The sequence below is a fragment of the Panthera pardus genome, unplaced genomic scaffold, assembly GCF_024362965.1.
Source record: "Panthera pardus isolate Hobbes unplaced genomic scaffold, ASM2436296v1 HiC_scaffold_6, whole genome shotgun sequence".
Taxonomy (NCBI): Eukaryota; Metazoa; Chordata; class Mammalia; order Carnivora; family Felidae; genus Panthera; species Panthera pardus.
Window position 1 is genome coordinate 15,598,722 of NW_026526991.1, and position 12,515 is coordinate 15,611,236.

General features: G+C 37.9%; 1 protein-coding gene across 8 annotated transcripts in view; it reads right to left on the reverse strand.

The window, feature by feature from the left end:
* The window catches only part of RIC8B (RIC8 guanine nucleotide exchange factor B), a 103,360-nt gene that overhangs the window by 17,249 nt on the left and 73,596 nt on the right, over positions 1-12,515 (reverse strand). For all 8 annotated transcript variants that reach the window (XR_002079200.2, XR_002079199.2, XR_002079198.2 and 5 more), the window contains exon 8: positions 5,684-5,828. Coding sequence is in view for 3 of the 8 variants with exons in the window: in XM_019446680.2 (XP_019302225.2) it covers positions 5,684-5,828 (145 nt within the window). In the remaining 5 variants the exon portion in view is untranslated. The remainder of the gene's footprint in view (positions 1-5,683; positions 5,829-12,515) is intronic.

Here is a 12,515-nt window from a genome sequence, read left to right on the forward strand (position 1 = left end):
AAGCGGTGGACAGACCACCAACCTCCCCCTGCCTTTTTTTAAACAAATGAAATCTACACAGAAAGCCCACATATAAAACAGACAAGTGGAACCTCTCTGGCAGAAGAGGGGATGGGTGACCAAGCAGAGTGGAGGCCTAAAGCCCCTTCTGTTGGTCTGTACTTACTTGCTTCCTTTTAAGGTAGCCCCTGAGGCACTTTTAGGAACTCGAAGGAAACAGCCTGAAAACTCATAGGCTTGTCAGTGATTCTTAGCTTTGGCTGCGCATTAGAATCACTCGGTAAACTTTAAAGAAAAGGCTTAGGCCTCACCTGAGACCAACTAAATCTATATATTTTATTTTCCTGGTGGTTCTGATACACAATGAGGTTAAAGAACCACAGGGCTAGAGCGCCTACTTCAGACACTCATTGTGTGCTACTATTCCCTCCCTTTTTTTTTTTTATTCCGCCAGGTGCTATAATAGGAGAGAAAAAGGCCTCTAGTTAGTGGCCATTAAGAAAAACACTGAATGCGGTCATCATAGTTCCCAAAAGTCAAGAACAAGGGGAGCCCAGACAAGGCTTCTAAGAACTATAGCATTTTAAAGATGCATCCAGATGCATACTAAAAATGTAATTCTACCATCCATCAATTATTTCCCTGGGCATATAGCAACAGCACATGTTTTCACAGTTCCTTTTCTGCCACCTGCTAAATTAGAAAAACAACTAGTCTTATAAATAAATTAGTAAAGGTACTTATTAGAGGTGTATACCACTTCCCAAGCAGACAAAGGAAATCAGGCCTTAGAAAAAAGTACAAGGAAAGGTAGATGTACTAACTATGTGGAATATGTTCGATTTGTCTCTTGAAAGAAGGCTCTTCTCCTCAAGTTCAATGGAGGGGTGAATAAGAAATGACAACCACAGACTGTTTTGGAATATAATGACATTAGGATAAGCCATCACGTGCCTCAGGGGAAAATGTGTCAAGAGGATACACTGGTAAGCTCTGTGGTATCCACACTATAAGGCCAGAACATGAATTCCTGAATCAGGGTACATTTGATTCTTTTCTTGGTTCTTTTAAGGTTTTAGTACAAGTGATGTCCGCTTTTAATAAGCTGACCTCAAGCCCTTTGCTGCTAAAATGATTTAATAGCTTGCTCTGAAATTAGCTACTAACGTCACAAAATCTTTGCTCACTGAGTATAAAAGCAGTAGCCAGAGATTCACTTACAGAGTAAGGATTTATCATCTTTTACTCATGTAATACCCCACCCCCAATATGTAGAAGAATGTACCCGGTGCCACAGCAAACACAAGTTGGGGCACTGAACTGTGCCACTGTTTTACGGGAAAAATGCCAATGTGCTGGGGACACTGCCGCCCCTCCTGCTCCCCACATCAAACCAGCCTCCTGTGGTTTCCTTACCAAGAGAGGAAAACAGTCACCATAACAACAATGATGTGAGATTTCATAAAGTGGATTATTTTCAGTTGAACAATCACTACAACCTCAAATAGTATAGTCTAAGACTTAACTTTCTAGGTTTTAGGATCTTAACACTGAAATTCTGAGGGTAGTTTTCTCTTGTTCTAAGACTGAATCTTAAGATGCTTTAAGTACACTAATTGTGGTAGATATTGTATTGGGTAATTTTATGGTACGATGTTGTCCCACCTTGCCTTCGTTCCCCTTCCCCATCTTCCCAGCTCTCCAATTCTATGATTGTATATGTCTTTCAGTTAGGTGACAAGAATTATTTAAATACCTATATAAAGCATCATCGAGCATTTCGTATTATATAAGGCTACTATCTATGAACTGACTGCAGTTATGGGCCTCGAGATGAAGGGATTAAGACATAAAAAGGTATGAGCAAATGAATATATACATAAAAGCTGAAATATATTTCAAAACTTTTGCTTTTCGAGTTGTTGCTACATTTGGTCAACATCAACAGTACTAGGTCACTTTATAAAAAAGAGCCATTAAAATTTCCATGAGCTATATGAAAATTAACTTCAATCTCCTAAGAAGTGTAGATTAAATTTCACTCAAAGCATTCTGGTTAAAGAAGGGGCTATAAAGGCAAATTCCTACAGGGGCTAGGCAGGTAAGGTAAATGACAAGGATATATTGTTAAACCAGAGGAGCTCATGCCTGGTATGGTGGGCACCACAGACCCTCCACTCCATCAGCCAGGTGCCACGTGAAAATGCAGGCTTAATGTTATTAGAACTTATTAAAAAAAAGTTCAAAATCCAAATTTCCATCTGAAATATCTGAATTCTAAATGTCGGCAAAATATTATGTAAAACAGAAAATGAAAACACAAAACTAAACCAATGAATGCAACATCAGGTAAGCCAAGCAGAACTTACTTGTGGGCTGAATCTAGTCTATGAGTGGACAATTTGCAACCTCCAGGAAAGGGATAAGGGTTAATAGGGAAAGGCTTTTGTGAGCTCAGAGCAGGAAAGAAGAGGTTAAGTGCAAATAAGGCTAGAAATATCTTTCCAGGAAAAACTCCCCAGAGTACCTGCCCCCGCAAAACAATAGTCTTCTGTATAGTCTCAATATATGGTGACAATTACAATGGGACTTAAAGCAACAAAACAAAATCTTGACAAAGAATAAAAGTCTCTTGTCTCATTCTGAAGAAATTACACAGCTGCTGCCACAGCTACTGCTGAGAGAAATATAGTCAAGAAGGAAACACCCCTGAGTTGCTTAGTACAATGATTTTAAGCTTCTGGGTGTGATTATGAACTAGTGTAGGGTATTAAGAGTATAAGGAGTTATCCTAGAGTTCTGCCCACTTTGGTCACCCCCTCCTTTTGCCCTCCATCTAGCAGCCCTTTAAAGATACTTCTTTGGACCCCTAGGCTCCTATATACCCATCTTGAAGGCCACTGGTCTAAAGTGAGCCAAATGTCATCAGGTACACATCTTTCAATTGATGTCTGGAATGATGTACAAACCACATTAGTCACTTATACCACCTGTATGGTCAAGGGGCCTCCATGCTCTGAGGCATAAAAGAAACAGGTAGGTATATAAGTTAGAATTTGGAAATTTTTCTCTTTGATTCAGGACCAAAGTTTATCTGAAAACTTTTAACAAACATGGCTAGACTTACAACACAGTGTGTGTGGCATGTAACTTGATTCTCTGACTATATTTCTGCTAATTGCAGAAAGCCATTTCCAGTCCATTAAATACACTTATTTTGACACAAAAAAGACTGTTGTGAAATTAACTGTCTCCTATAGCCTAAATGTAAGCTCCACACAATTATTGGTTTCAGATTCCACTAAAGGATTACAGGTTACCTTGGTGCATCAATCAGAATCCACTTACATTTTTGACAACGGGACTAGGCCAAGTGGATAAAGGGTAATTTCTCTGCTTCTGCCCAAACTAGCAACTGTTGTGAATAAATGCATCATAAGAAAAGCATACTGTGATCTTGGTGAAGGGTAATCAGATGGTAGCAGGGAAAGCAATCCTTTCAGGTGCAGACTTCATAAGCCTGACTAGATTGGTAAAAAGTTTTCATGATTTTTGGGGAAAAAGTTCTTTCAGTTCTGTAGATCACTCCCCAGAGCACAAGGAGTTGTCTTGCTTGCAAAGTATTTTGTTCACCACCGCTTCCACAAGGACCATTTGAATAAATATTTTAAATTAACTAACAAACATCCCACTATAGTGTTTTATCTGAAAGAGGGAAGATGTAAGAAAAAAACAGATGCAAATCTATCTGAAGGGGAAAGATGTAATGCTTGCTAGAAATATATACTTGTAATGACCAATGTTTAAGAAACACAACAAGATTTCACAATGGTGACTATTCTGACCACACTAACACACCATTCCTATGAACCCTACAGGCCAGGTCCAAAGGCTGAAGAAGATTCTAACTAAGTATGCAGGCCTAAGTATGGACTCTTCCAAGCCAAAACAGTAACAATACCAAACATCATGGTCTTTGATTTAAACAAAAGGTGCTCTCCTGAAATCTAACATCACTTTCACAATCTAACACATTTCTATTTCCCATGCTATTAGACCCAGTGTTCTTGTGTTTCTTCCAATTTCTTGTTATAGTAGTGTTCTGGTGCTTGTGAGATATGTGATCATTACTATAATAGAGTCATTCACCAAACAAAATCAACAATACACATTGATATAATGACATCATTCATCCATGAGTATTCCAAGAGTTTCTATCTTAGTTGACTTGTCTGCATAACTTGGGACACAATGAATGCCTAATGTAATTTCTACCTTTGTTTAAAAATATGAGACTTAAGTGGTATATTTAATGTCTCAAATGAAGAGAGAGAAAAAAACTGATATGGAAGTATAGTTTATGGAATGGAAAAATCAAGAGCTAGCTAGCAAGACTAATTTAGAATGATGACTTCTGTGATTAGGAAAAGATTAAAGTAGAATTCCTCTATCTAAGCTTCAGTTACTTGATAGAGATGCCCAATTTATAGCATCTAAATGGTAGCAGTCTTAAGAATGTATTGGTTAGAGTCACTGCTAGTTTTATTTTCCCTGAAGCCTTTTCTTTCTAGGATATACTCTACAAGATCCTGCTGCTGAGACTGAAAGCACTAGAAATATTAAAAGTAATAATGCTTCCTACTCAGGCCTGATTTGCCAAGGAATATAGGCCATATATGTCTTGTCTGATTAGGAAATGATCTTTGCCATTACCTTCTGATAACCTGCTACTTTCATGTTAACAGGGCACAGTCTATCCTTTAAAAAAAAAAAAAAGCCTAATTTTGCAGGTAATGATTTTCTATCCTTTATCAACTACCACATGATCCCCATTACACTCTAGAAACCATCAGTAGGAAACCTAACATGTCAACATCATCGATAATGCCAAAAGGGATGGATATACCCTTTTAATATTCATTAATGGAAACCAGAAAATTGAGCTCAAGTAAGTCCTAATAAGTGGAACTAAGAAATTTACCTGGGATGGGGTTAAATGGGGGAAAAAAAGGATGCGGAGGAAACAGAAGGAAGTAGAGGTGGTTTGTTTTGGGATAAGAGAATTAGCGTCTTTGATTTCTAAGCACTGATTCAGGAAAGACATGATAGTCTCTGGTTTGCCTATTCAAAGCAATAATACATCTGTTAAAAGATGATTAAATGTTTGATAAAACTTTACTGTGGAGCTATACTTCCTTCCTTTTGTTAGTAATGTACCATTTTATTGATTCATAATGGCTTTTTTGCGAGAGGGAAGATCAGAATTTATGAAACCTATGTTTAGATTTCTGAGAAAGACTGAACCATCAAATAACCAGCTTAAATCCTTGGTCTTGGTTGTACCTTATACAATCTCAACCTACAGAAAGGAAAGCAAAAAGTAGCCAATAATACTTTTTAAGTATATGATGGTAAATGTCTAAAAATGCCATCTCTCCAAATTCTTAGGAGAGGACAATGAGCATGCAGCAGAACATTTCTTGCAATATTATCTTTCCTTAATCATTTGAAGTCACTCTCTAAGCTACTAGCTATGAAATTGTCCCTAAAAACACTATTAAATGGAAAGCTTCCAAATCCACAAAAGAAAGGAAACACTTGGAAAATGAAAGACAAAGGAAGTGAAAGGTAAATAACCAAATCAAAGGCACAGGCATAGGTGAAAAGAAACTTGATACTATACTTTGGTTTTGCATTTTTGTATTCTTCAGTGTCTGTGTCCTCGTCCTCTGAGTACCAATTATCTCCTCTTCCTCCAGCCAAGAGGCCCCTGGCCGCCAACAGTCCTGCAGCATTCCCATAGCCAGTGTATTTCAGCAGGCTATCCACTGCAAAAACAGAACAGGTTTTTAGACAGGAATCCTTGGGTCTTGGGTGCTCACTGTCATTACTGACTATTTACCAGTACAAGGAAGTCGGAGATCTATACGGCAGTAAATCTTAAAATTGAGAGATTTTCAAAGTGTGTTAGTGGTTATACTAAACTACCCATAAATTCTCTTGCATGCTCTGAGGACCAAAAGTCTTTTTTCAGGTATCAGAAATTCAAGTGGAGCTGTTTGGAGTATACTTTGTGGCAGGAGTGGGGCCTCTGTGACCACAGGGCCATTGGCAAGAGTGGTGTTTTAATTTTCTGGTCACAAATCTTACATCTTTTTTTTTTTTTTTATCCGGTTTTGGAGAAACGATGACTAGAAACTGGAGTTAATGAAACCCAGATTGGAATTTTACCAATTCAGTCATTATCTAAAATCTTTCTTATACCCTTTATAGGAATTGTCGGCAATAACGAAACTTAGGGATATTTGCAAATAGGATAGGCTAAGTTACTGCTTTTTCAAAAAAGTCAGCAATAATACATAAGCACATGAGACCCACCAAGAAGGTAGGCCCAGGAGTTAGACTGGCTGGATTTTAGTAATGGCTCTACCACTTACTAGTTGGTTGACTTGGGTAAGTTATTTTACAGCTCTGTATCCCACTTCTTCTAATCTCAAGAATTGGAATAATATCTACTTCAGGTTAATACATGCAAAGTGCTTAGAAAAGTATCTGGCACAAAGTAAATGCTCTTTCTTTTTCCCTGGGAATATTAGGTAAAATGAGAATTTTAGACTTATCTTAGTCAACAACAGCAGCAACAGCTCAGTGAACCATCTGATGCAGGGCAGTATTACCCTGTTATCAGTGCAAGGTGATATCTCTAAGACAAGCAGACACATAAAACTTTTGCAGGGGAACCCTGAACTGTAGGATTTTTTTTTTTTTCTTGGAAACTAAGCAATCATTAGCAGCTTTATTGAAGAGTACTTTCCTTTCATCAGGTATAGTTTCAAGGTGAGCACCAAAATATTCAATCTATCAGTCTAAAAATAAAAATTTTATTTAAGGCTCTCAATAAAATGTCATTCTAAAGACAACTGTAGGAAACAAACCAAACACTATCTTATTCATGTATAAGGCTTTAGTGAAACCTACATCTGAAATACTATTATAATTCAGACCACTTACTCAAAAAAGACAAAATAAAGCTGAGAAGATTCAGAGGGCAATTAAAATGACTTTGGGACCTGAAAGGGGCAGTGGATAGGCAAAAAGGTGGGTAAGGAAAGGGGACATATATGATCAGAGATGAAATCATTAAAGGCATGGATAGGATGAATAATCCAGGGTAGAGTTGTTCATTAACTTTTCAAATACTTGAACTAGAGGGTACCTTTCTTGACACTGAAAATAGGCAGTCTGGGGACAAATAAAAGGAAGTCCTACATTCAAAGGATATAGCAAACTGGTGAAATTTGTGTGAAAGGAGACATGGATTAATAATATAAGTAGATTAAAGTTTGCATGATTCTCTTTCAACCATTTTCTACCTTAAAACCTATTGGTAACTATTGTCTCCTTGGTAATAATTCTCAATGGGTGCTAGGTAGAATCATATTGGAGTTCAGTGAGGGATCACGGTGGTTTAATTTGAAAGCCCTTGGAATAAATCTGAATATGCTCCCTTTGCTGACAGGGCCTCTGCAAGACTGGAATGGTTTGGATAAATTAATGAATTCTTAATGGACTTTTAGGGATGTATACAGGTGTTCTTAATATTCACAGAGGTCAGACATTAATGACAGGGTCAGACATTAATGACAGGGTCAGACACAAAGTCAGAGAGGCGAAGAATCATATATCTGAATCCACATGGCACTGATACTCTCATTGTGTTTTTGATAAGCCTTACTTTTTAACCAATAAAGGTGTTTGGTAGTTCCAGAAAAAATACTGACTGAAATTGTGGAAGTCGAAATTGAGAAATGAATATAATTAAAAAAATAACAATAAAAAAGACATAAAATGTAGGTAACCACCTACAATGGCTAAACATTAAAATAGTTTAAGAATGCAGAGTTTATGAAAAGCCAAAGTAGGTTAAAAAGTAACCTGAACACTAAATAATCTGCTATCTTAAGCAGAAAATCTTCCTGGAAGTTAGTTAATAGTAAGAAATCCCTAGCACTTTTATGAAAATAATGCTTACTATTCATTCACTGGAACAAACATGTATCAACTCTGTGACAGTTTGGGTTACAAAGGCTATTTAAAGACTTGCTTTGCCTTTAAAACAGATAAGGCTATAGCCAATAGTTTCAGAATCAAATGAACTTTTGTTAATAGGATAAAATATTTAAAAAATAGGGGTTGGGGAAAGGAGATGACAAATGGACTACAAAATTTTCACAGTGAGAAATATTTTCTTTGTGAAGTTCTGATTGACATCATTTCATGGAATGTTTTATAACTACTTTTTAGCTATTTTCAAATAACACTGTAAAATATCCTATTCAATACTGGGAAAGTAGTAAAAAGAAAACAGACTGAACTTGGATGTTAAAGTGAGCTGTGGAGCACCTGGGTGGCTCAGTTGGTTAAGCAACTGGTTCTTGACTTTGGCTCAGGTCAATCTGATTTCACAGTTCAGTTCATGAGTTCGAGCCCTGCATTGGACTCTCTGCTATCAGAGCAGAGCCAGCTTCACGTCCTATGTCTCCCTCTCTCTCTGTCCCTTCCCTGCTTGCACTCTGGCTCTCAAAAATAAACATTTTAAAAAATAAAGTGAGCTGCTAAGGCAAAGAAAAGGTTTTCTGGGTGGGCCTTAAATAAAAAAAAAAAAAAAGAAAGAAACAACATAAAAATTTATTTAGGGGTACCTGGGTGGCTTTGTCGGTTGAGGGTCTGACTCTTGATTTCAGCTCAGGTCATGATCTCATGGTTCATAAATTTAATCCCTGAGTTGGGCTCTGTGCTGACAGTGTGGAGCCTGCTTGGGATTCTCTCTCTGCCTCTCTCTCTGCCCCTGCCCCACTCGTACCTTGTCTGTCTGTCTGTCTGTCTCTCTCTCTCAAAATAAACAAACAAACGGTGCACCTGGGTGACTCAGTCGGTTGAGCGTCTGACTTCGGCTTAGGTCATGATCTCGCAGTTCGTGAGTTCAAGCCCTGCGTTGGGCTCTGTGCTGACAGCTCAGAGCCTGAAGCCTTCTTTGGATTCTGTGTCTCCCTCTCTCTACCCCTTCTCTGCTCATGCTCTGTCTCTCAAAGATCAATAAATGTTAAAAAAAAAAAAATTAAAAAAAAATAAACATTAAAAAAAATACTTGTTTTTTTTTGTCCTAGTAATCAACCATGCAGTTAGGTAAAACTGCTGCAGAAATGGGACAAATCAACAGTCAGAAAGTTGCAAAAAATATTTCACCACTATTTTATCAAGATGCTAGAGGTACTATGAACAGAGGAAAGCAACCACAGTAGCATACTGCAGTCAGAACTGCACTGGTGGTAATGGTATTGCAGCTTACGCAAACGTGGGTTTTATCACACTCTGTCATGAAAACAAAAAGGTTTTGCTCTTTACCAAGGAGAAAGAATGGCAGAGCCAGATTCTACCTAGAGACCAATCCCCTTTCTCTGTTATATAGAGAAGGCTTTATAATCCTTTTCCTTCCAAATTCTGCAACTTTTAGAAATCTTATACTAATAGCTTCCTCTAACTAGTCTCCCTATTTTCAATCTCATGTCCCTCTAATTCCTTGTTCCATACAGCTGCCTCATAGATCTGTGTAAAGCAAAAATTTGTTATCACCTTCCTGTATAAAACCTCTAAGATCTGCTTCATTTTCTGGCCCCTGCCTTCTTTTCCCAAACTCATCTCCTATTATTCCTGTACATCATGGATTCTTCACATCTTGAACTAGTCTCTTTCCTATACATACCAAGGCTGTTTCCCATTTCTCTGCAAAGACTTTCTCTGACCATCTCCACATAACCAATCATTCCCTTTTTCAGGCTGCCACAGTACCGGGCACATTCCTCTCTTATAGTATACTGAAATTATTCCTTTACATGAAGAAATCCATAAGATTGTATATTCACTACACTACATTCAGATAGCAGAAATGTTTGCTCTTTTATTATTATCTCTAAGGTACTTTGTTAAAACTGGAGATCCAAAAATGAAGACAACATGATCTCTGACCTAAAGAAACTCAATGGCTAGAATGCAATTTCAACAAATTAAGAGTTAGAATATAGCAGATGTCAAAAGTACTAAAAATGGGTGTAAGTAAAAATGGTACAAGGAAGACAATGATTAACTCTGCCTCCATGATCAGACAAGTCTTCACAGAGATGATACTTAAGCTGATCTTCAAGGATAAATAAAGCTTGCCATGCAAATGAAGACATTGGATGTAAAAGGAACAGCATTTGCCAAGTCATGGAGATAATGCCAAGAAATGGTACAGTATGATCAGGCGAGAACAAAAAATATAGCATGAGTAAGCAAAAAGTATAAAGTAGTAGTAAATTTATAATTAGTAGTAAATTTAGAACTTAGAAGCACAAAAGGCAGGCCATGGAGGCATCTAAGAAAATTTGGATTTTACCAGGTGACAGGGAGTCACTGAAAGTTTTACAAGGTGGTAGTGATGAGATTATATTTGTATTTTAGAAGAATCTTTTTGCTAACTACATGGAAGACAGACTGAAGAAAACCTGACCAGAAAGGAGGGATATGACTTATTAATAGTTTATATTAAGAGATACACTGAATTGGGAATCCCCAGCAAATTGGCTGAAGCAGAAGCCAAGTAGAGGATAAGATCACTCAGGGGACAATGTAAAATGAGAACAGGGTCAGGAGAGAACTCTAGGGAACACTGGCAGTTCAATGTGGGCAAAGACAGTTGTTAACTGTGATTGAAAATAAAGGTCAGAGGAAATCTAGGAATGTATGGTAGCACAGAGATAGAGTGGCCAATAGTGTCAATTACAATGATAGATGCAGTAAAATGAAGGCTAAAAAATATCCACTACTTTTGAAAATTAGTTACCTTGTGAGCTTACTAAGAGCACTTTCAGAGGAATCTGGAAGGTAGGGAAAGGCAGTGGAAAGCCTAATTTGCAGCAAGTTGAAGCCTGAGTGGTAGTTAGGATACTAAGAGGAAAACCAGATTAGTCATTCAAGAGGCTAAGATATAAAGGACCGTGATGTCGAGATGTGTACAGGTTGAGGAAAACACATAGAGACAGTTAAAAACAACAACAACAACAACAGCAACAACAGCAACAACAAGACAGGAAGAGAAAAGATCAGAAAAGGGAGACTTCAGCTACCAGCTAAACAGAACCTACCTATTCCTCAGAGACTCAAATAAAGGAGACGAAAGTTTCCAGTTGTGAGGCTATGTGCTGAGGGTGTTTAAGCCTTATTTATCTTTGTAATTCAGCTGCTACCACAGTGCCTAGCACACACTGGTAATTAATGAATGTGTTAACAGGGGGAGGATTGTATTACAAATTGTTTTCTTTAATTAAAACACATAAGGCCTCTCTTTAGGCCCCCTGGACAAAGTACACAATTGCCAGAGCTGGTAACGTAAGTTTAGATTTGGCTCAACAAGTTGGTGGGCACGAGCACAAGTTAACCTGTGGGCCACTGTCAGTTGGGGATATAGTTTAGCCTGGCACAGATGGGTATTGATGACCCTTGGATGACTCTTTCTGTGCCAAGGCTGCCATGAAATTTTGCCCTTTGTATCTTGTCCCATTTCAATCTTCCTTCTTAATTTAGTTTCTGTGTTCCTAACCCAATTTGCTGCCTGCTGTTTCCACTTAGTGGTCTGACTTTTAAGACTTCATCATGATACCTTCACTTCAAACTTAGCTGAATGTCCTTCAGAGGAAAGTTCAACATTGATGAATTATCTGAAATTTATCTCATTTTAGTATAGTTTGCATCCAAACCCAATCCAAACTCCAAAATCTGATGACTTACAAGTTGGATGTGGACTACAAACTTTTTCTTTTGGCTAGATAGTTTAAAAAAATTTTTTTTAAACATTTATAGTAATTATTTTTGAGATAGAGACAGAGCATGAGTGGGGGAAGGGCAGAGAGAGAGGGAGACACAGAATCCAAAGCAGGGTCCAGGCTCCGAGCTGTCAGCATAGAGCCCGATGTGGGGCTCAAACTCATGAACTGTGAGATCATGACCTGAGCCGAAGTCAGACGCTTAACCGACTGAGCCACCCAGGAGCCCCTAGATGGTTTTAAATTATAATTAGTTGATAGCATTTAAAAACTGGGAGATTTTATGTAAAAATCCAGAATCCTGGCTTCTCCTGAAAAATCTAGAAGACTGGGTAACATTGCCATATGTTCCTTCATGATAACAACCAGTTGGAGCTAAGTAGCAGCAATATCTTCTCTCCAATCTCGCACAATTTTCTTGTTCCCCTACTCCCAACCCACCATCTTCCCACCAATGAGTTAAGTGTCAGTTTTCATTCACCTTCTTATGTCCAGTCCATTTTTATTACCAGCCTGGCACTTGAAGGCATGTGAGTTTGTAACCCTTGATAAGAAAGTAAGTGATATGAGAACAGAAACCTTGTTTATCTTTATACTTCTGCATTCCCTGGCTATAGCTCAAAAATTATGAGTAAATGGTTAAATGGGTAAAGT